The sequence below is a fragment of the Pristiophorus japonicus genome, chromosome 5 (assembly GCF_044704955.1).
Source record: "Pristiophorus japonicus isolate sPriJap1 chromosome 5, sPriJap1.hap1, whole genome shotgun sequence".
NCBI classification, from domain to species: domain Eukaryota; kingdom Metazoa; phylum Chordata; class Chondrichthyes; family Pristiophoridae; genus Pristiophorus; species Pristiophorus japonicus.
In genome coordinates, this window is record NC_091981.1 from 205,515,496 (window position 1) to 205,539,170 (window position 23,675).

Sequence of the window (23,675 nt, forward strand, 5' to 3'; positions counted from 1 at the left end):
CGAGAACACTGACATTGGTGCACCTCTGCAGTCAATGGATTTGCAGAATTGTGCGGAGGCAGCGTTGGTGGCACTTCTCCAGTGCTTTGAGGTGCCTGCTGTACATAGTCCATGTCTCTGAAGCATATAGGAGGGCGGGTATCACTACTGTTCAGACCATGAGCTTGGTGTTGGGTTTGAGATCCTGGTCTTCAAATGCTCTCTTCCTCAGGTGGCAGAATGTTGCACTCGCATACTGAAGGCGGTGTTGGACTTTGTGAACTTTATGTGAAGTATATTTTATGTAAAGGTGGACCTTCAAAGAATGAATAAAACTATATGCTCTGGGCGGGTAAGGCAAAAATAAGAGGCAATAGTTGCTTTAACACAGTAAAAAAAAAAAAATTGTTTTTTGTCATGTATTCAACTATTATTGTAACCCATGTATAAGCTGACCTAAATTGTACACCTTGAGAATACTGACCACAAGGGGTGCACTTGTGGGAGACACTCCTAACCTGGGCTTTTCACGTATAAAAGGGGAAGCTCCACCCACCTTCATCACTTGAGGTCTTGGTAATAATGGTAACTGGTCACAGAGCGACCTTCTCTCAAGTATGGGCCTCGTGTGCATTTATACTGTATAGTAAGGACATATCATTGGCGACGATAAACTGGGATTTAAACCACGCGAGCACGGCCACTAGCAGCACAGGAGAGAGGTACTGTGTTGGTGATGATTGGGATGACTTTATTGAGAGACTACAGCAAAGTTTTGTCACTAAAGAATGGTTGGGACAGGACTCTGCCAACAAACGCAGGGCTCATCTCCTGACGGTTCGTGGATCCAGAACCTACTCCCTGATGAAGGACCTTCGAGCACCAGAGAAGCCGGCGGACAAGAACATTCGAAGAGCTCAGTAAGTTGATCAGGGAACACCTTAAACCAGCGAGCAGCATGCACATGGCGGGACACCGGTTTTACACGCACCGGCGGCGAGAAAGGCAAAGCGTTCCAGACTTCGTGGCAGATCTCCAGCGACTGGCGAGCCTATGTAAGTTCCCAGATGCATGCAGAGCGGAGTTGCTGTGAGACTTGTTTTATTGAGGGCATCAGGCACGCTGGGGTTTTCAAAAACTGATTGAGACCAAAGATTTGACCTTGGAAACGGCGGCTCTGACAGCCTAGACATTTATCTCACGGGAGGAAGAGACCAGAATGATGTATGACAAAAATCTTGGCTCAAAAGCAGCAAACGACCAGAGAGTCAACACTGTTAACACGGCACACAGTTCTCTCGGCAGACAAGGGCAATCGGACATGCCCCAGCACGTAGTCGAACCGAAAGGGGGAATTCAACAGAGACAATGGCTAGTTGAACGGCAATTCATGCCATCGCAATGGACAAGGCGGTCAGTAATGGGGCCATCAACACCTGTTAATGGTGTGCTTAAGGACAGTTACAGAGACGATCGACTGGTAATGGATGGACCTTTTGTCTCCAACAATGGGGCCTCCAGCTTATGCTGGAGGTGTGGAGGCGAACACCCAGCCAGAGCTTGCAGGTATCAGCAATATACCTGCAGAAACTGCAACGTCTACGGTCACTTGGCGCATTATGTGCAGGAAGCCTGCAGCCAGGTTGATGTACGAGGAGGACGGGCCCGATGTAAGCCCTATGAGGCCAAATGAAAACTGGGGGAAATCGCTAGAAGCTGAAATTCAGCGAGTTCATGTGGAGCATATATACAGTTCATATACCAGGACATCACCGATAATGATGAAAGTGCTCCTCAATGGCATCCCAGTATTAATGGAGCTAGACACGGGGGCCAGCTAGTCCCTGATGAGTATCAAACAGTTCGAAAGGTTGTGCGTGCCCAAGGCGAGGAGGCCAAAATTATTGCCGATTGACGCACAGCTATAGACATATACAAAGAAGATCATTCCGGTGCTAGGCAACGCCACGGTAGTCGTGACCCACAAAGATTCGGAGAACAGGTTGCCACTCTGGATTGTCCTGGGGGACGGTCCCGCACTACTGGGGAGGAGTTGGCTTGCTGTCATGAACTGGAAATGGGGCGATGTCAATGCAATTTCTTCTGTGGAGCGAGTATCATGCTCACAGGTCCTGGACAAATTTGACTCATTTCAACCTGACATCGACACTTTCATTGGGGCCAAGGTAGTGATTCACATAAACCCGCACGCCAGGCCAGCAAACCTCAAGGACAGAGCGGTGCCGTACGTGATGTGGGAAAAGATAGAATGCAAATTGGACCGCCTGCTGAGGGAAGGCATCATCTCGCCAGTCGAATTCAGTGACTGGGTGAGCCCGATTGTGCTCAAGGCGGATGGGTCGGTCAGGATATCTGGCGATTAGAAGGCCGCCATCAATCGGGTGTCACTCCAAGACCAGTACCCGCTACCGAGAGCGGAGGACCTCTTTGCGACGCTATCCGGTGGCAAACTTTTTTCAAAATTGGACCTGACCTCAGCTTACATGACCCAGGAGCTGGCGAGTGAGTTGAAGAAGCTGACCACCATCACGACACACAAGGGGTTGAGTATAACAGATGTCCGTTCGGGATTCATTCGGCCGCCGCGATCTTTCAGCGAAATATGGAAAGCCTTCTCAAGTCGATTCCAAGCACGGTGGTTTTTCAAGACGACATCCTCATCACGGGTCGCAATACTGAAGAACACCTCCACAACCTGGAGGAAGTGCTACGCAGACTGGACCGGATAGGGCTGCGACTGAAAAAGGCGAAGTGCATCTTCTTAGCTCCAGAGGTAGAGTTCCTGGGGAGGAAGATAGCAGCAGACGGGATCAGACCTACTGCGTCCAAAATGGAAGTGATCCAGAGAGCACCCAGACCCCGTAACACGACAGAGCTGCGCTCGTTCCTGGGGCTCCTGAACTATTTTGGTAACTTTCTTCCCAAATTGAGCACGCTGTTAAGAGCCGCTACACGTGCTCCTACGCAAAGGTCGCGATTGGGTCTGAGGTGACAGCCAGGAAAGGGCTTTTGATGGAGCATAACAAATTGCGTGCTCTAACAAACTGTTAACGTGATATGACCAGTGTAAGAAACTTGTGTTCCCGTGCGATGCGTCGTCCTATGGGGTCGGGTGTGCGTTGCAGCATGTGAATGCCAATGGTCAGTTACAGCCGGTAGCTTATGCCTTCAGAAGTCTGTCCCAGGAAGAAAGGGGCTACGGGATGGTAGAAAAGGAAGCGCTAGAACGTGTATATGCAGTAAACAAAATGCACCAGTACCTGTTTGGCAGGAAATTTGAGCTGAAGACAGATCACAAACCCCTAACGTCCCTTTTGGCTGACAAGGCCATAAATGCGAATGCATCGGCCCACATACAAGGTGGGCACTTGCGTTAGCCGCCTGTGACTACACATTTCGGCACAGACCAGGCAGTGAAAACTGCGCCGATGCACTCAGCAAGCTCCCACGAGCCACCACTGAGGGGGCAACTGAGCATGATGGTAATGGCTGTTGAAGTTTTCGAAAGCGAAGGCTCACCTGTGACAGCCCGTCAGATTAAAGTTTGGACAAATAGACCCGCTACTGTCTTCAGTTAAGAAATGTGTCCTGAATGGGGACTGGGCAGCCACGTACGGGGCATGCCCTGAGGAATTTAAACCGTTTCATAGGCGCAAGGATGAACTCTCGATTCAGGCCGATTGCTTACTGTGTGGGGAAACCGAGTAGTCATGCCCCAGATGGGCAGAGAGGTGTTTATGAGAGAACTTCACAATGAACATCCGGGCATTGTCATGATGAGGGCAATTGCCAGGTCACATGTTTGGTGGCCAGGGATAGATGCAGACCTGGAACTTTGTGTTCGCAGGTGCAACACGTCCTCAGCTGGGCAATGCACCCAGGGAAGCCGCCCTTAGCCCCTGGTCCTGGCCCACCAAGCTATGGTCACGCATCCATGTGAAAGGAAAAATATTTTTGGTTGTAGTAGACGCCTACTCCAAATGGATTGAGTGTGCCATTTTAAATTCAAGCACATCCTCTGCCACGGTAGAAAGTCTACGGGCAATGTTCGCCGTCCATGGTCTACCGAATGTCTTGGTCAGCGACAATGGCCAGTGCTTCACAAGCACTGAATTCCAGGACTTCATGGCAGGCAATGGAATCAACTATGTCAGAACGGCACAGTTCAAGCCGGCCTCAAATGGCCAGGCGGAACAAGCAGTGCAGATAATCAAACAGGGGACGCTCAGAATCCAAGGGGGTTCCCTACAAAGCCGCTTATCACGCCTCCTGTTAGCCAATAGATCCCGACCACACTTGCTCACAGGGGTTCCACCCGCAGGGCTGCTAATGAAAAGGACGCTCAACACCAGGTTATCCCTTATACACCCTACTCTGAAAGAAATCGTTGAGCAGGCGTCAGTCACAATGTGACTACCATGACAGGAATGCGAGGGCGCGATGTATTGATGTCAATAACCCTGTTTTTGTCCATAATTACGCTGCAGGGCCCACATGGCTTGCAGGCACTATGATTGCCAAAGAGAGGAATAGGGTTTTGGTAGTTAAACTTATCAATGGACAAATCTGCCGCAAACACGTGGATCAAACTAAAAGGAGGTTCAGCAACCCCAAAGAAGAAGCAGAGGAAGAACACGATGTTGAGTTTACTCCACCACAGGTGACCGAACACCAGAACCAAGTGGAGAAGAGCCCAGTCACTATGGGCAGTCCGGAGAGGCCTGAGGCACCACAAACAGCAGACACTCAGGCCAGCGCCCAACAACCGGAGTCCCAATTCAGGTGCTCTACAAGGGAGCGTAAACCACCAGAGACTTAACCTGTGATCCCAATAAGACATTGAGGGGGAGGTGATGTCATGGATTCAACTACCATTGTAACCCGTGTATAAGTTGACCCAAGTTGTACACCTTGAGAACGTTGACCACAAGGGGTGCACTTGTGGGACACACTCCTAACCTGGCCTTTTCAGGTATAAAAGGGGTAGCTCCACCCACCTTCATCATTTGAGGTCTCAGTAATAAAGGTAACTGGTCACAGAGTGACCTTCTCTCAAGTATGGGTCTCGTGTGCATTTATACTGTATAGTAAGGACATGCTTTTCATTTCCAGAAAAATTGTACGACACTGAAAGAATAGCATTGAGGGAATTTTCAACTTCTGCAAGTACACCATGGTACAAAAAAGTGAAGGTGGATTTGAAGACTAATGGACAAGTTCTTATCTGCCACAGACATATGCTCGGGTTCAATGGTATCAATCAAGTGGTCTGAGGACCTTGCTTTCATAGGAGATAACTCACATTGCCCACTATCTACATGATAGGAAGACCTGGGGGCATAACAATAGCAGTCCTTTGTATCACTGTCTTTCTCACATTTATTTCTTCAGTCTCACAGATGAGGATTACATAGGATATGCAGCGTAGAAACAGGCCATTTGACCCAACAAATCCATGCCGGCATTTATGCTCCACTCGAGCCTCCTCCAGTCTTTCCTCATCTTACTATCAGCATAACCCTCTATTCCCTTCTCCCTCATATGCTTATCTAGCCTCCCTTTAAATGCATCTATACTATTCGCTTCAACCACTTTGATTTCTTGGTGACTATCTTGTATTGATGGCCTCTAGTTTTGCTCTTCCCCACAAGTGAAAACACTCTTTCTATATCAACTCTATCAAAACCTTCTATTAGGTCACCCTCAGCCTTCTCTGAGAAAAGAGATCAAGCCTGTTCATCCTTTCCAGACAGGTATAACCTTGCATTTCTGGCATCATCTTTGTAAATCTGTTTTGCGCCCTCTCCATACTCAAAGTATGGTCCAACTATGGTTCAATACAAGTTTAGCATAACTTCTCTACTTTTCACTTCTATCCCTCTAGAAATAAAGCCAAGTGCTTGGTTTGCTTTTATTAATGGCCTTATTAACCCGAGTCACTACTTTTAGCAATGTGTGTATTTGTGCTCAGAGATCCAGTAGCTCTTCTACACCATTTAGACTATTTGTTTTCCAAATAATGTGACCTCCTTATTTTTCTTACCAAAATGTAATACCTCACATTTACCTGTGCTGACAATCATTTGCCAATTATATGCCCATTCTCTAAGTTTATTAATGTCTTCTTGCAATTTGTTGTAGTCGTCAGTATTGACTATCCACCCCAATTTGGTGTCATCTGCAAATTTATAAATTGAGTTTTTGATTCCAAAGTCTAAATCATTAATATAAATTGTGAGCAACATTGGTCTCAGCACTGATCCTTGTGGGACACTACTTTCCACCTTCTGCCATTCCAAATAGCTACCCTTTACCCCTACTCTCTGCTTTCTGCCTTGACGCCAGCTAGCTATCCATTCTGCTACTTGTCCCCGACTCTGCATTGTCAGACCTTATTCACTAATCTATTATGTGGTACCTTAGAAGTCCTTTTGGAAATCTAGATAAATTACATCTACTGCATTACCCTTGTCTACTCTCTGTTACCTCTTCAAAGAATTCAATGAGGTTGGTCAAGCAAAACATTCAGTTTTCAAATCCACGCTGACTATTCATCATTATATTTTTGATTTCTCATTTATCTTCTAGTTTTTCCTTTAGTAGGGATTCCATTATTTTTCCCATCATCAATGTTAAGCTGTCTAGTCTATAGTTCCCTGACATGTTCTATCCCCCTTCTTAAATATAGGTATTACGTTAGCTATCCGCCAGTTCTCTAGTCCTCTGGCACTACACCTTTTTCTAACAAATTATTAAGTACATGTAATAGTGCCTCTGCTATTTCTTTAGATTCTTTTAAAATGCGTGGATTTAATCCGTCCAGACCAGGAGTTTTATCCTTGGAGTTTGGTTAGTTTATTTAATTTTTCTCCTCTTTATTTTAATTGTGGTTATATCATTTCTAATCTCATCTTCCGATGTCATATCCACATGATATTCCCCATGTAAATACTGAAGCGAAGTAATTAAATATTTCTGCAATTTCTCTGTCACTGCCTGTGATTTTATCCTGACTGTCCCTTGGTGGCCATATTTCCAAACCGACTTTCCTTTTTTTTTTAAATTTATCTGCCTGTAGAATATTTTGCTATTTTGTTTTATGTTCCTCGATAGTTTCATTGTTCCCCTTTGCCGTCCTAATGTTTTTCACTCTTCCAATCTCTTGCCACATAAAAGTTCATGGGATTGGAGGTAATATACTAGCATGGATAGAGGATTGGCTAACAGAAAACAGAGTCAGGATGAATGGTTCATTCTCGGGTTGGCAATCAGTAACTAGTGGAGTGCTGCAGGGATCAGTGCTGGGACCCCAACTATTTACAATCTATATTAACGACTTGGGAGAAGGGACTGAGTGTAACGTAGCCAAGTGTGCTGACGATACAAAGATGGGAGGAAAAGCAATGTGTGAGGAGGACATTAAAAAAATCTGCAAAAGGACAGAGACAGGCTGAATGAGTGGGAAAAAAATTGGCAGATGGAGTATAATGATGGAAAGTGTGAGGTTATGCACTTTGGCAGAAAAAAAAATCAAAGAGCAAGTTATTATTTAAATGGAGAAAGTTTGCAAAGTGCAGCGGGATCTAGGGGTACTTTTCCATGAAACACAAAAGGTTAGTATGCAGGTACAGCAAGTGATCAGGAAGGCCAATGGAATCTTGGCCTTTATTGCAAAGGGGATGGAGTATAAAAGCAGTGAAGTGTGGCTACAGTTATACAGGGTATTGGTGAGGCCACACCTGAAATACTGCGTGCAGTTTTGATTTCCATATTTACGAAAGGATATACTTGCTTTGGAGGCAGTTCAGAGAAGGTTCACTAAGTTGATTCTGGAGATGAGGGGGTTGATTTATGAGGAAAGGTTGAGTAGGTTGGGCCTCTACTCATCGGAATTCAGAAGAATGAGAGATGATCTTATCGAAACGTATAAGATTATGAGGGGGCTAGACAAGGTGAATGCAGAGTGGATGTTTCTACTGATAGGGGAGACTAGAACTAGAGGGTATAATCTTAGAATTAGGGGCCGCCCATTTAAAACTGAAATGAGGAGGAATTTCTTCAGAGCGTTGTAAATCTGTGGAATTTGCTGCATCAGAGGCAAATAGCATGTTGGCCTTTATTGCAAGAGGATTGGAATACAAGAGTAAGGAAGTCTTACTACAATTGAGACCACACCTGGAGTACTGTGCACAGTTTGGGTCTCCTTATTTAAGGAAGGATATACTTGTCTTAGAGGCAGTGCCATGAAATGTTCACTAGATGTGGAAGCTGGGAAATTGAATGGATTTAAGACAGAGACACAGTTTCTTAACAGATAAGGGAATAAGGGGTTATGGGGAGCAGGCAGGGAAGTGGACCAAAGTCCAGGATCGGATCAGCCATGATCATATTAAATGGCGGAGCAGGCTCGAGGGGCCATATGATCTACTCCTGCTCCTATTTCTTATATTCTTCGTATTCTCCCTCGTCATGCTCGCCCCTGCTGTCCATGAGCCTAGTCTATGCCTCTTCTCTTGCTCTCAATTTTTCCCTTATGTCCTTATTCATCCATTAGTTTTTAAGCTTGTTTTTTGGAAGAATACATCTTTCCTGGACTGTGCTGAATGCCATTTTAAATGTTTTGCATTGCTGTTCTATATCAAGAGATTTGGGTGCCCTAGTACAAGAAACAGAGTTAGCACGCAGTTACAGCAAGAAATTAGGAAGACAAATGGCATGTTGGCCTTTATTGCAAGGGGGTTGGAACACAAGAGTAAGGAAGTCTTACTGCAATTGAGACCACACCTGGAGTACTGTGCAAAGTTTGGGTCTTCTTATTTAAGGAAGGATACACCTGAATTAGAGGCAGTGCAACAAAGGTTCAACTAGATTGATCCATGGGATGAGAGAGTCATCCTATGAGGAGAGATCAAGTAGATTGGGCCAATACTCTCTGGAGTTTAGAAGAATGAGAGATGAAGTGATCTCATTGAAACATACAAGATTCTGAGGGGGATTGACCGGGCAGGTGCTGAGAGATTGTTTCCCCTGGCTGGAGAGTATAGAACTCGGGGGCATTGTCTCAGGATAAGGGGCTGGCCATTTAAGACTGAGATAAGGAGGAATTTCTTCACTCAGGGTTGTGAATGTTTGGAATTCTCTGCCCCAAAGTACTGTGGATGCTCAGTCGTTGAGCATATTCAAGGCTGAGATAGATAGATTTTTGGACTTGAGGAATCAAAGGATATGGTGATACGGCAGGAAAGTGAAGTTGAGATCTTATTGAATGGCAGAGCAAGTTCAAGGGGCCATTTGACCTACTCCTGCTCCTATTTCTTATGTATATTATTGTTTGCCAATATTGTCGTCCATTTTATTTTCTCAAGTTTGATTCTCAGCTGCTCAAAAATCGGCTTTTCTCCAATCTATTACCCTGGTCTTGATCTTTGTCAAAATTATCTTAAATGGTATTAGATTATGGTCACTATCACCAAGATGTTCTCTTAGTTTTACCTCTTATCTGCTCTGCTTCATTCCCCATTACTAGATTCAGTAGCGAATCCTCCCTTATCGGGCTTCTTACATATTGGGTTAGAAAGGACTCCTGTACACATTGTAGGAACTCCATTTCCTTATCCCTTTACCGACCTCTTCTGGCTAATTAAATTCAGGGTAGGTGACATTCCCCATGATTATTATTCTATGTTTGAACACATTTCCCCAAATATTTGCATATTTCTTCCTTCACCTCCCTTCCACTATTAGGTGGTCTGTCGACTAGCCCCATTAGTGTGATTGATCCTTCATCATTTATCTCTATCCACATGGATTCTATTTCTGTCTTACTGATAGCAGAGTCACTTTTTTCTACTGCCATTATGCTACCTCTAATTACTACAGCTACTCCACCTCCCCTTTTCTCCCCACTCTCTCTTTCTAAATATGTTGTACCCTACAACATTTAATTCCCAGTCCTTATTTTTCTGTGGCCATGTCTCAGTAATCCCTATGTCTGGTTCGTCAACATATTATTGCCTCTAGTTCACCTATTTTATTACTGTCACTGTGTGCATTGCTGTACAGTTTAACTTATTTTTAATAGCAGTTCCTCACTTTATTTTTAAACATCTTTTTATACACCTGTACTATAACTATTTATTCCCTGACCATCTATGTACTCCCTTAGTTTAGTCTTTCCTTTGCTCGCCTTTCCTGTTTCGTTTATATTTAGGCAGGTTTCATTTCTTGTAGATCCCTTTACGAATGCTTCTTGCATTCAGATAAAGAGCCTTTAATTTGAACTTATTATTTCCTACTTTTACCTTATTCACTGATGCATTATTACCATTAAACCCTCTGTCCCTTCATATTGCACTCTGCTTATCTTTATCCAAATCACTACACCGCTCCATTAGCTTGATTTCTCTTTAGATTTCTAAATTTCCACTCACCTTACACCCACCCCCCTCCGCCCCACCTTTTTAGGTTAAAACCCTAGTTATTCGAATTCATCAACATCATAGGCAGTCCCTCGGAATCGAGGAAGACTTGCTTCCTCTCCTGAAGTGAGTTCTTTGGTGGCTGAACAGTCCAATACGAGAGCCACAGTCTGTCACAGGTGGGACAGATAGTCGTTGAGGGAAGGGGTGGGTGGGACTGGTTTTCCACATGCTCTTTCCGCTGTCTGCACTTGATTTCTGCATGCTCTCGGCGTTGAGACTCGAGGTGCTCAGCGCCCTCTTGGATGCACTTCCTTCACTTAGGGCAGTCTTGGGCCAGGGACTCCCAGGTGTCAGTGGGGATGTTGCACTTTATCAGGGAGGCTTTGAGGGTGTCCTTGTAGTGTTTCCGCTGCCCACCTTTGGCTCGATTGCTATGAAGGAGCTCAGTAGAGCACTTGCTTTGGGAGTCTCGTGTCTGGCATGCGGACTATGTGGCCTGCCCAGCAGAGCTGATCAAGTGTGGTCAGTGCTTCAATGCTGGGGATGTTAGCCTGAATGAGGACGTTGATGTTGGCTTGCCTGTCCTCCCAGGGGATTTGTAGGATCTTGCGGAGACATCGTTGGTGATATTTCTCCAGCAACTTGAGATATCTACTGTACATGGTCCATGTCACTGAGCCATACAGGAGGGCGGGTATTACTACAGCCCTGTAGACCATGAGCTTGGTGGCAGTTTTGAGGGCCTGGTCTTCAAACATTTTTTTCCTCAGGCGACCAAAGGCTGCACTGGAGGCGGTGTTGGATCTCATCGGCGATGCCTGCTCGTGTTGATAGGAGGCTCCCAAGATATGGGAAGTGGTCCACGGTGTGGATCTTGATGACTGGAGGGGGGGGGGGGGGGGGGCAGTGCTGTGCAGCGAGGACAGGCTGGTGGAGAACCTGTGTTTTACGGATGTTTAGCGTAAGGCCCATGCTTTTGTATGCCTCAGTAAATACGACGACTATGTCCTGTAGTGCAGTCTCTGTATGCGCGCAGATGCAGGCGTCGTCCGCGTACTGTAGCTCGACGAGAGGTTGGGATGGTCTTGGATCTGGCCTGGAGATGGCGCCGGTTGAACAGGTTCCCACTGGTTCTGTAGTTTATTTCCACTCTAGCAGGGAGCTTGTTGACTGAGGTGGAGCATGGCGGCGAGAAAGATTGAGAAAAAGGGTTGGGCAATGACGCAGCCTTGTTTGACCCCGGTCCGGACGTGGATTGGGTCTGTGATGGGACCTTTGGAAGGACCACGGCCTGCATGTCGTCGTAGAGCAGGCGGAGGATGGTGACAAACTTTTGGAGGCATCTGAAACGGAGGACACTCCATACACCCTCATGGTTGACAGTGTCAAAGGCCTTTGTAAGGTTGAAGGCCGCCATGTACAAGGGCTGGCGCTGTTCCTTGCATTTATCCTGTAGCTGTCGCGCTGCAAAAATCATGTCCGTTGTGCCCCGTAGGGGACGAAATCCGCACTGTGACTCCGGGAGGAGATCCTCGGCCACGGGAAGAAGACAGTTGAGGAGGACTCTAGCGACGACTTTCCCAGTGGCTGATAGGGAGATTCCTCAGGTTGTTGCCGCAGACTTGTTCCCTATTTTAAAGATGGTCACGATTACTGCATCTCAGATCCCCTGGCATGCTCTCCTCCCTCCAGATGAGGGAGATGAGATCATGTATTCACGCCAGCAGTGCTTCTCCGCCATACTACTTTGCCTCAGCAGGGATTCTGTCCGCACCCGTAGCCTTGTTGTTTTTGAGCTATCTTATGACTTTTCCTACCTCGTGCAGTGTTGGGGTCTCACTGAGGTGGTGGCAGGTAGCATGCTGCAGGATGGAGTCGCGAGCACTCGAGTCAAAGGCCGAGTCTCGATTGAGGAGATCTTCGAAGTGCTCCTTCCAGCGGGGCCTTACTGCCTCGGTGTCCTTGATGAGTGTTTCTCCGTTCTTGGCCAGTAGTGGGGTGGGGCCTTGGGTGTTGGGCCCGTAGGTGGCCTTGACTGCGATGAAGAATCCTCACACATCATGGTTGTCGGCCAGTCGCTGTGTCTTCATCCACCACCTGTTTAGGTCCCAGGTTTTTTGTTGGACCTTCGCCTTTAGCCCTCTGTAATGCTATTTTGCTGCTCCCGCATTGGGTTGCTGTTTAAGGCTCAGAAATGCCCTGCGCTTGCAATCGATTAGTTCTTGAATCTCCTGGGGATCATTCTCATCAAACCAGTCCTGGTGCTTCCTGGTTGTGTAACCGAGTATCTCTTTGCAGGCACTGGTTATGGAGGCCTGGAGGGCAGACCAAGCGCTGTGGGCAATCTGCATCTCAGGGTTGTCAAGGCACACCAGGTTAGCTGTGAGGCGCTGTCTGTATAGGGCTCTCTTAGCTGGGTCCTCAAGTGCTCTGGCATTGACTTTTTTGCGGCACTGCTTCTGCTGCCCCTTCCGCTTTGGGGCTATGTTGATGTCGATGATGGATCGGATTAGGCGGTAGTCCATCCAGCAGTCGTCAGCTCCCGTCATGGCGCAGGTGATGTGCACATCCTTGCGATCCCTGGTTCGAACGATGACATAATCAAGCAGGTGTTAGTGCTTGGAGCGAGAGTGGTGTCACAATGCCTTGTATTTGTCCCTCTGGCGGAAGGTGTTGGTGATGACAAGTTCGTGCTCTAGACATTTTGTCAGGAGTAGGGTACCACTGGAGTTGGCTTTCCCTACCCCTTCTCTTCCAATCATGCCCCCACAGAGGTCTGTGACCTTGCCAACCCTGGCATTGAAGTCAGAGGAGGATCAGTTTGTCGCCCGCGGGGACGCAGGACAGGGATTTTTTGAGGTTGGTGTAAAAAAAAAACCCTCTTTGGCCTCATCAGTTGCATCGAGTGTTGGGGCACTGATGACTGCGGCGCACTGGTTCCAGGATAGGGGAATTGAAGAGTCATGAGGCGTTTGTTAGCCCCGCAGGTGGAGTCTGAGGTGGTCAACCAGCTCGTTTTTGATGGTGAAGCTGACAGTGGAGGCGGTGTTCTTCTTCTGGTTTCCCTTTCCAGAAAAAAGTGTAACCTCCATCTTGTTCCTTGAGCTGGCCTTCCCCTGCCTGCTGGGTCTTGCTTCGGGCGGCGATGTCGCTATCAAAGTGTCTAAGTTCCCGGGCAACTATGGTAGTGCGGTGTTCCGGCCTGTCGCTGTTGGGTTGTCAGAGAGTCCTGACGTTCCAGGTCCCGAACTTCATGCCAACGGAATGGAAGGTGCCTGTGATCCAGTGGCAAGGGGGACCAAGATGACTGGAGACCAGGCACTGCTATATGGGCCTAGTTGCCTGCGGCGAGATGTTGTCCGCAGGCTCGGCGCTGCGTATCGCCCTTGATGATAGGTGATCTGAGGCCTAGTTGGGGAGAGGCACTGGGAGGGTTAGTGGCCCACCGGGGTTCAGGGTGGGAGGGTAGGGGTGGGGGGTGGGGTGTCACAGCCATGGTACTCACCACGTGTTGAAGGAGGAGAAGAAAAGAGGCCAGGTCGCCAGTGGGGAAGGAGAGCTCCAGTCGTCGCTGAAGGAGGAGGGGTGCCAGTCGCCGACCTGGTCGTCCTTGAGGAGGTCGCCCAGGACACTGTTCCCAGCTCAGTTTAAGTGGGGCCTGTCCCAACAGAACAGCTCCCTCTTTCCCCAGTACTGGTGCCAGTGCCCCATGAATCAAAACCCCTCCCACACCACTGAGTCATGCAATTAACTCTCTGATCGGTTTGTTTCTTTGTCAATTTGTTTGCGACTCAGGTAACAATCCTGATATTATCTGAGGTTCTGCGTTTTAATTTGGACTTGTTTTCCAATTACAATTATTATTTAGTCTCTGGGAAGAACTTCCATTTTGCACATTAAACTCTCCATGTGCGTTTTTGTGTTATTCGTAAGAATACAGATTACTTAAAAAAACACAGCATTAAAATTAATTATTTTTCCACATAGTTTCTGCGGAAAATGGTCAAAAAATCCTACATGACAAGAAATTGTATCAACTTGTAGCATAGCAGTGCTGAAGTGATCAATCATCTCGAACAGACAGAAGGTGGTAATAGGTTATAACCACTTGTAGATTGCTCTAATTTAGTTTTCTTGTAGATAGTCTCGATAGGAACCTTGCACACAACGGGCCCAAGTTTTGGGCCGCGCCTAGAACGGCACAGCCCCGATCTGGACGCCTGTTTTTCGCGCTCGAAAGTGCGCCAAAAAAATACTTGTATATTCTCCGGCTCCCTGCAGGTCTTCGGCAGCTTGGCGCGGCGCGCACAGAATAGCAGGGAGGGGGCGGGGGGGGAGCAAGACTCGCGCCGATTCTACAAGTAGTGGGGGGCGGGGCTAATTTAAATAAGGCAACGTCGTGCCGGCAACCCTGCGCGTGCACGTTGGAACGCGCGCACACGCGCAGTGGCACTCAGCCATTTTTAAAGGGACTAGAGGAAAAGTGGCCAAATGGCCTCGGTCTCCTTCGCAGCTCGAAGGCTGCTTGCTGTTTCTTCGGCTGCTGTCCAGCCACTGATGGAAGGAAGGCCTGCCTGAAGCACCGCAGCTCGAAGGCTGCTGCTGCTTCACACAGGTAGGAACATGGAATATTTAATCTTTGCTTTGTTTATAAATTTTTATTCAGGTTGGATCTTTATTTGTATAAGTATGACTGTTGAATGATTGTAGAATTTAATTACTTCCCTTCACCACCCCGCCCTGCTCCCTACACCTAATTTGTAACCTATGCCTGATTTGTAAAGTGTAGGCAAGGTTTTTCTGAGCGTACAAAAATCTTCACTTACTCCATTCTAAGTAAATTTTCACTGCCTAAACTTTCAAAACAGGCGCAAGTGGCCGGACACGCCCCCTTTTGAAAAAAAAATTCTGTTCCAAAGTGAAACAGTTCTAACTGACTAGAACTGGAGCAAACTAAATGCCGAGAATTGCAATTTCTAAGATACTCCATTCTAAACCAGTTGCTCCAAAAAAAACAGGAGCAACTCAGGCTGAAACTTGGCCCCAACGACACCACAGTGCCAATTAGTTCCAACTTTCCTTAGCCAGTCCTATCCCAGCGAGCATGATTTGTAGTCTCTCAGTGAGATGTTAAACTGAGCCCCCCCCATCTTCCTGTCAAGCTAGACTTAAAAGATCCCACAGCACTATTTGAAAAGGAGCAGTAAGTGTTTCTGGCATCCTGGCCAACATTTCTCTCAACACTACTAAAAGACACTAACCTAACTTCATGCCAAAAGTCCATTAGAACATAATAGGAACAGGAGTAGGCCTTTTGGCCCCTTGAGCCTGCTCCGCCATTTAATATGATCATGACTGATCCAATCATGGACTCAGGTCCACTTCCCTGCCCGCTCCCCATAACCCCTTATTCCCCTATCAGTTAAGAAACTGTCTATCTCTGACTTAAATTTATTCAATGACCCAGCTTCCACAGCTCTGAGGCAGCAAATTCCACAGATTTATAACTAAGAAATTCCTCCTCATCTCAGTTTCAAATGGGCGGCCCCTTATTCTAAGATTGTGCCCCCTAGTTCTAGTCTCGCCCATCAGTGGAAACACCTTGTCAAGCCCACTCAATCTTACACGTTTCGATAAGATCACCTCTCATTCTTCTGAACTCCAATGAGTAGAGGCCCAAACTCCTCAACCTTTCCTCATAAGTCAACCACCTCATCTCCGGAATCATACTTGTGAACCTTCTCTGAACTGTTTCCAAAGCAAGTATATCCTTTCTAAATATGGAAACTAAAACTGTACGCAGTATTCCAGGTGTGGCCTCACCAATACCCTGTATAACTGTAGCAAGACTTCCCTGCTTTTATACTCCATCCCTTTGCAATAAAGGCCAAGATTCCATTGGCCTTCCTGATCACATGCTGTACCTGCATTCTAACCTTTTGTGTTTCATGCACCAGGACCCCCACGTCCCGCTGTACTGCAGCACTTTGCAATCTTTCTCCATTTAAATAATAACTTGCTCTTCGATTTTTTTTCCTGCCAAAGTACATAACCTCACTTTCCAACATTATACTCCATCTGCCAAATTTTTGCCCACTCACTTAACCTGTTTATGTCCTCCTCACACTGCTTTTCCTCCCATCTTTGTAACGTCAACAAACTTGGCTACGTTACACTCGGTCCCTTCTTCCAAGTCGTTAATATAGATTGTAAATAGTTGGGATCCTAGCACTGATTTCTGCAGCACCCCACTAGTCACTGATTGCCAACCCGAGAATGAACCATTTATTCTGACTTTCTGCTTTGTTAGTTAGCCAATCCTCGATCCATGCTGGTATATTACCCCCAACCCCGTAAACTTTTATCTTGCGCAGTAACCTTTTATGTGGCACCTTGTCAAATGCCTTCTGGAAGTCCAAATACACCACACCCACTGGTTCCCCTTTATCCACCCTGTTAGTTACATCCTCAAAGAATTCCAGCAAATTTGTCAAACATGACTTCCCCTTCATAAATCCATGCTGATTCTGCCTGACTGAATTATGTTTTTCCAAATGTCCTGCTACTGCTTCTTTAATATGGACACCAACATTTTCCCAACCACAGATGTTAGGCTAACTGGTCTATAGTTTCCTGCCTTTTGTCTGCCTCTTTTTTTTTTATATAAATAGCGGTGTTACATTTGCAGTTTTCCAATCTGTTGGGACCTCTCCAGAATCCAGGGAATTTTGGTAAATTACACCAATGCATTCACTATCCCTGCACAATGCTACTTCTCAAGACCCTAGGATGCAAGCCATCAGGTCCTGGGGATTTATCCGCCTTTCGTCCCATTATCTTAGTGAGTACCACCTCCTTAGTGATTGCGATTGTATTAAGGGTCTATAGGGGTGGGGGGGGGGGGGGGGGAAGGAACTCGACTATCCACTGTTGGGATATTTTGAGTGCCCTCTACCATAAAGACGGATACAATGTACTTGTTCAAAGTTTCTGCCATCTCCATGTTCCACATCACTAATTCCCCGGTCTTATCTTCTAAGGGACCAACATTTACTTTAGCCAGCCAATCTTTTCCTTTTTATATACCTGTAGAAACTCTTGCCATCTGTTTTTATATTTCGTGCTAGTTTACTTTCAGTCTATCTTCCCTTTCTTAGTCATTTTTTAGTCATCCTTTGCTGTACAATGAGTCTACCACCAATGAAAGAAGTTCACTGATCTCTTGCTGTGACACAAAGGTCAGTAAACTAACAGTTTATCAATTTATTCAAAGCCAGATTTAGGTTTTATGTTGAGAGGAATGGAGAATCAAAAAAAAAGGAACATACATTTTCGGTCGCTTTATTAAACTCCAATACCTGGGAGTGATCCCCAAGACTTGGGGGGCCAAAATTGCCCCACTCTTCAAGGCCTGTTACCACCGCAAATCGGTGGCCACGCTGCGGAGCGGAGTGGCTGCCGACTTTGTGGAATGGCCGCTGATAGCCCAATTGCCCTTCCAAGTTTTCGCTGCGGTGCCTCGATCTCCGCCACCGCCCCCCACCTCCCCTGGCCAAAACCCTTGCTAGTGACCCGAAGTTTTAAAATCGTGACGGCCCTTAAGTGAAGGGGTGAGCCGTGGTGACATGGCGCTGCGATGAAGTCATGGTGGTCACACCGCACCGCCCCCAACTTCCGCCCCTCAGGTGTTGCCACTGCCGCGTATCCGCCCCTCTCAAGTAGTCACTGCCCCCATTAAAAGTGACTTCCAGATCAGAATTTTAAAAAACAGAGCGGAATTTCACTCAAGAGGCGACCCTCAACCACAGCTGCGGTAAAAATCATTGAAACAGGGTGCATGTGCCCAGTTTCGGGTGGGGGGCAATTTCTACCCCCTGCTTTCTACATTCTCTGCAACAAAATAAAATCGAGCTTGGATATTCTGGAGGTCAGGTTTCCTTTCCAGTTTTGATCTGGTCAAACCTCTTGAGAAATAACCCCGAAGGCAAGTCAACGGTTACTTGTCTCACTACTGTTTGCATTGGTGTAGAATAACCGATATATTTGCTTACACAAATCAATACAGTTCCAAAAATTTAATTAATTATGTGAAATAATTTGCATCAATTACAGAAATTCATGTAATATTGTCATCAAATGAGTAAGAATGGAGTTTTGTCGCCGTTAATATTGAAAGTAATTTTTGCTGGAATAAATGCCTTCACATGTAATTAATGGCCCCAAACAACTAAAAAAGGTATGTATAATTCTACATTGACATGGTGTGAAGTACATTAATTATTACTCCAAGACTACGCAAAACCATTTTTTTGTGCCTATAATTTAGATGCTCAAACTTACCCCAGACTTTAAAAACACAAGTTACTGTTAATAACCTACTCAAATACTGATGTTGCATTAGGAAAGGATGAATCCACAGGTCAGCAATGGATAAAATTTACCCCATTTATAATGCTCCCAAATTACCAGTGCAACGCAATCATAAAACATCACAAAGCATTCTTTTGACACATTTGTGGGACAGAGTCTATCCTGAATTTTCCACCCCTCCCCATCACCAGCGCATAACAAAAATTCTTCCCTTAAAAAATACTTTGCCCAAAACCAAAACTTCTCAAGGAGTAAGTCTTTAAAACGGAGATAAAATTTGTACACAAATAAAAATGGCTCAGTTTAACTTACTTGTACATACTGAAGAGCTGACCCAGGAAATCCAGGTGTTTGAAAGTAGGTGTCTGCATTTTGGCACACACAAGGAGTTGGTGATGTAATTAGGGGAGCTGGTCTTGCCTGAACCAAATGAATTGGATCTTGATAACAGAACACAAAGGTGGTTAAAGTACCAAACATAAAATTGCACAAAGGAATCCTCACCCAAGTGTAGCAAAATGTTAAGTTGATTCTCTATAAATAGATTCATGACGCCATAAATAAAGTGTCGGGTATGCAATAACTGTTAGACTGAGTACTGTTTAACTCCAAGAGGTAATATACAAAATGGCTGGCCTTTTATACTTGGACAGCACACACGTGCATGCAGCCCAGTGGCCTCCAACAGTGGCGCCAATCTAGTGGCTAGTGATCCTAAAAGTACATACATGCCTTTCAGTCCACAAAAGAATTTAAAATATTTTTTAGTTAAAACTACTTGCCCAGACACATTCAAACCAAAAATGGAGAATTATGGCACAACTAGTTTTATGTTGTATATGCATATGACTTGTGGAAAGAAGTTCAAACAGAGGGAATGCCAGCATTTATTGCCCATCTCTAATTGCCCTCAAGGTGGTGGTGGTGAGCCGCCTTGTTGAACCGCTGCAGTCCATGTAGTGAAGGTACTCCCACAATCCTGTTGGGAAGTTCCAGGATTTTGAATCAGCGACGATCTCTACCATCTAGAAGACAAGGGCAATAGGCGCATGGGAACACCATTCCTCCAAGTCACACAGCATCCCGACTTGGAAATATATCACCATTCCTTCATTGTCGCTGATTCAAAATCCTGGAACTCCCCAACAGGACTAATGGAGTACCTTCACCACAGACTCCAGCAATACAGGAAGACTGCTCGCTGCCACCTTCTCAAGGGCAATAATGCTGGCAGCTAAGCCTACATCCCATGAACTATAATAATATAACCACGATGCGACTGTATCCAGCTCAAGGAAATATTATCTCTTCTTAGAAGCACCCAAAAGAAAAATGACTGTGACCAGACAATATATATCATTTCCCTGAGGTCCAGGTTAGCCTCTGGCCACCTACTGGTGGGGGCAACAAGTAGCACTGAGGGGTGGGGGAGTGAAGGATTGAAGGGTGAAGCGATCGACAGTGGACCAAGCAGGAGGTGGAGGACAAAAGGGTTCAGTTAGTAATTTAAAAGAGAAGATGTAGGGTCTACAATGAGTGATGGGTAGGAAGGTAGTGAAAACATGAAATAGGAAACGCGATGAAGACATATTCCCTGACCATAGAGCTACGAATATATTTAAAAGTCTTCTATCAAGTGCACTGTTCCTGCTTATCACAGGTCTGATGAAAAGGTTAACCACCTGAAATGTTGAGTTTCTCTCTCCAGACACTGACTGACCTGCTGAGTGTTTCCAGCATTTTCTGTTTTTAATTTCAGATTTCTAGCATCTGCAGTAATTTGCTGTTGTATCACACTTTGTTATTTGCTCAAATCAGCAAATCAGAATGAGGTGAGAAATGTGCACATCAAAAACAAGGAAAGTGGTGAGAAAACTGCCAATGAGAAACTAAAAAAGATTTATGAAAAAAATCTAGAATCCACAAATAAAAAAACTAATTGATCACTTACAAGTACTTTTGAAAAAAAATTGCCATTTTTCTTCAGTAACTGAAAATTCAATGTTTAATCAGAGGAAAAGCAGGTTAGGAAATCACAGGCTTGCAAACTGTGATTTATTTTTGCCCATTAAAATAGTGGGCATGCCCAATTGCAAAATCAGCTCCAGTATTTCTAGTTAGAGATTTCCAATAATGCTTTCACTTGGTCAGAAAACATTTTTTCCCTCAAATTAGTTAATGATGCAACTTCCAAACAAGAGTAGAAAGGCACAACCATGAAATATGAAATTAGACTACAAGACAAGCACTTGTACCATTGGCTGTTACTGAACAGATTGCATCTGGTCATTAGGAATTGCTCTCTAAAAGAGACCCTCAATTTTAAGCACTTGGAGGGTCCCCAGCACATACATTCTGCATCCTAGAATGTCCATTAATTCTTAATCTCATGCAGATGCTTCAGGTTAAGCCTCCTAAGCAACTTAATTTCCATAAAGATGGAGGGCTTGGAGACTAACTCGAACAAGTGCAAGTACTGGGCTCACAGGTCTGTTGAGCCAGAATGCATCCTACACAACCATTCTAGTCCAAGGGTGAAACCCAGAAACTCTGTTACATAAGCCACACTGCTGTATGTTTTTCAAAGGGACGAGGGCATAGGAAATCTCTTCGACGCAACAGGCTGAGCCCTGTATGGTGTTTGAAGATGGGCTCCCAGAACTCTGAGCATCATCATCCGAGCTCCATGTGACCTAGTAGTAATTTTTGATTATTCTTGAGCACACCCTCATCTTTGTAAAAACTTTAATCTCCCTCCATTTCCTCTTCATCTGGGACAACTTGGTAGGAGAAAGAAGAATGCAATGAAATCAGCTAAAATTAGAAATAGGTGGACTAAAGGAAAATTCACTGGTCAATTGATCACTACCAATCATGGATAGCCTTAACATGCAAATGTTCCCTTCAGATCAGAGAATTTCAAATGAAGTCAACCATCTTAGTTCATCCATTTAGATGGATCTTAACCTCTCCCTGTTGTAGCATTATTTTTCTCTTGAATGATTCCAGGATTTTGGCCTCCCTACATTGATCAATATTTGTATGAACAATTTCCTATCATTCCAAAAATTGTAATTTACTAGTTTGAACCTAGTCACCCAGTACTCCATCTGCACTCTCACATGCTTCCTTTGTAGGTCAAAAAAAATGCAACTGCCTCCAGTCTTTCTTTATAACTCAGACCCCAGACACTGAGGATCAGCCTTGTGGCTCTTCTCAACACTGTCTCTACGCTTAAATATATCTCTCATTTCTTAGCGACCAGAACTGAATGCAGCATTCAACGTGCAGTTTGACCAGAGGAGAGACAGGTAAAGACCATCTGGTCCATCAAGCTTGTCCCACACAATTGCGAAACCTTGTGTATTACAACATATAGACTCCACCCCACCCAAAATCATGTGATCTCCTGGGAGGCAAAAAACAAAGAACCCAGGTCAATTTGGAAATTCCTCTCCGACCAATCCAAGTAATCGAAACTAGCCCAGGCGATCACTCTGGCCATTAAATTCCCTGCAGTACCTATCTTCTGTAAGAGGTAATCTCCGCTGCAACCAGAAACAAATCCAGCCTTTGCTTGAAGGAATTCAGTGAGTCTGCATTCACTACACAAAAGGGCAGCTTGTTCCAGAGGTCTAATATTCTGTGTCAACAGGCTGGAAGTGTGAGTGAATCCCTTCCCACACGTAGAGCAGGTGAACGGCTTCGCCCCAGTGTGAACTCACTGGTGTGTCAGCAGGCTGGATGAGTGAGTAAATCTCTTCCCACACATGGAGCAGGTGAACACCCTCTCCAGAGTGTGAACTCGCTGGTTGGTATTTGATGTCTCCAAGATAAGGAGACTAATTGATGTCCTGTTACTGACTGCTCCATTTTTTGATCGGGGCGGAGGAGCGGTAAGAGATCGGGGTCCAGAAGCGTCATGGTCGGGGCCCAGGGGCAGCACAGCCCATACTGCAATCTATGGATAGTAGGAGCATATGTGCACACTAGGTCCATGCAACAGAGCTTGGTCTCCAGTCATCTTGGTTAACCCTCACCACTGGATCAAGACCTAGCTCTGTCAAGCCCGTGTGGTGGCTGGTGTGCAACGGCCACCCCACATTAAAAGAATCCATGCACAGGCATCTTCCACCCTTCAGTATGTAGTTCGGGACCTAGAATGTCAGGTCCCTCATTGAAACACTTATGAACTCATCCCTTTTTGGTGTGGAAGCGGGTCATCCAAAATACAAGGGACTGCCTAATACTATTCTCTGTGAAAAGAACCACCTCCTGACATCTAACCTGGATGTAGTTTGATCAATACCTCCTGTAACTTGTATTCCACTGTTTTGACTATGTAGTTCAAGATCCTATTAGCTTTGTTGATTTCGCTCCCAATTGAGTCAGTGGTCCTCTTTGTGCCATATGGAAGTTCTTCGATGCTCAAGAGTGAGGAATCAGAGGAGTTAGAAGCAATGGCAACAGAGCTGGATTAGGTATGAATACTCCTGGTGATGGATTGGAGCAGAAATTGATCCAGTCCAATCATCTCAATCATTTAATTTTGGCAACTCCAAATAATCTCAGGCTCTCAGAAATTATTGTTGTGTAGTTTGATTTATTTTATTTGATCACTTGTCAAGCAACCGGAACACAGCTGGATTAAAACGTCTGGTACACCCCACTGCAACCCAAGATCAACAAGGTGTGGGAAAGCTTCTCTTTGTAACAGGCTCACAATTTTCATGTTTTGAACTAGATATTTTAAAGATTTAGCACCATCAGCCAATCCCTTAAAAAGGCATTGCATTCCCTACAATTCAGAGTCCACCTTTTAATACCCACTTGATTTAAATGAGTAATGCAGAACCCTTGCTGTGTATACCAGCTATTAGAATA

At 45.5% G+C, this 23,675-nt stretch overlaps 1 protein-coding gene across 8 annotated transcripts in view; it reads right to left on the reverse strand.

Moving 5' to 3' along the window:
* The window catches only part of dazl (deleted in azoospermia-like), a 160,051-nt gene that overhangs the window by 87,895 nt on the left and 48,481 nt on the right, over window positions 1–23,675 (reverse strand). For all 8 annotated transcript variants that reach the window (XM_070881249.1, XM_070881246.1, XM_070881247.1 and 5 more), the window contains one exon: window positions 19,104–19,231. In XM_070881249.1, coding sequence (XP_070737350.1) covers window positions 19,104–19,231 — 128 coding nt within the window. The remainder of the gene's footprint in view (window positions 1–19,103; window positions 19,232–23,675) is intronic.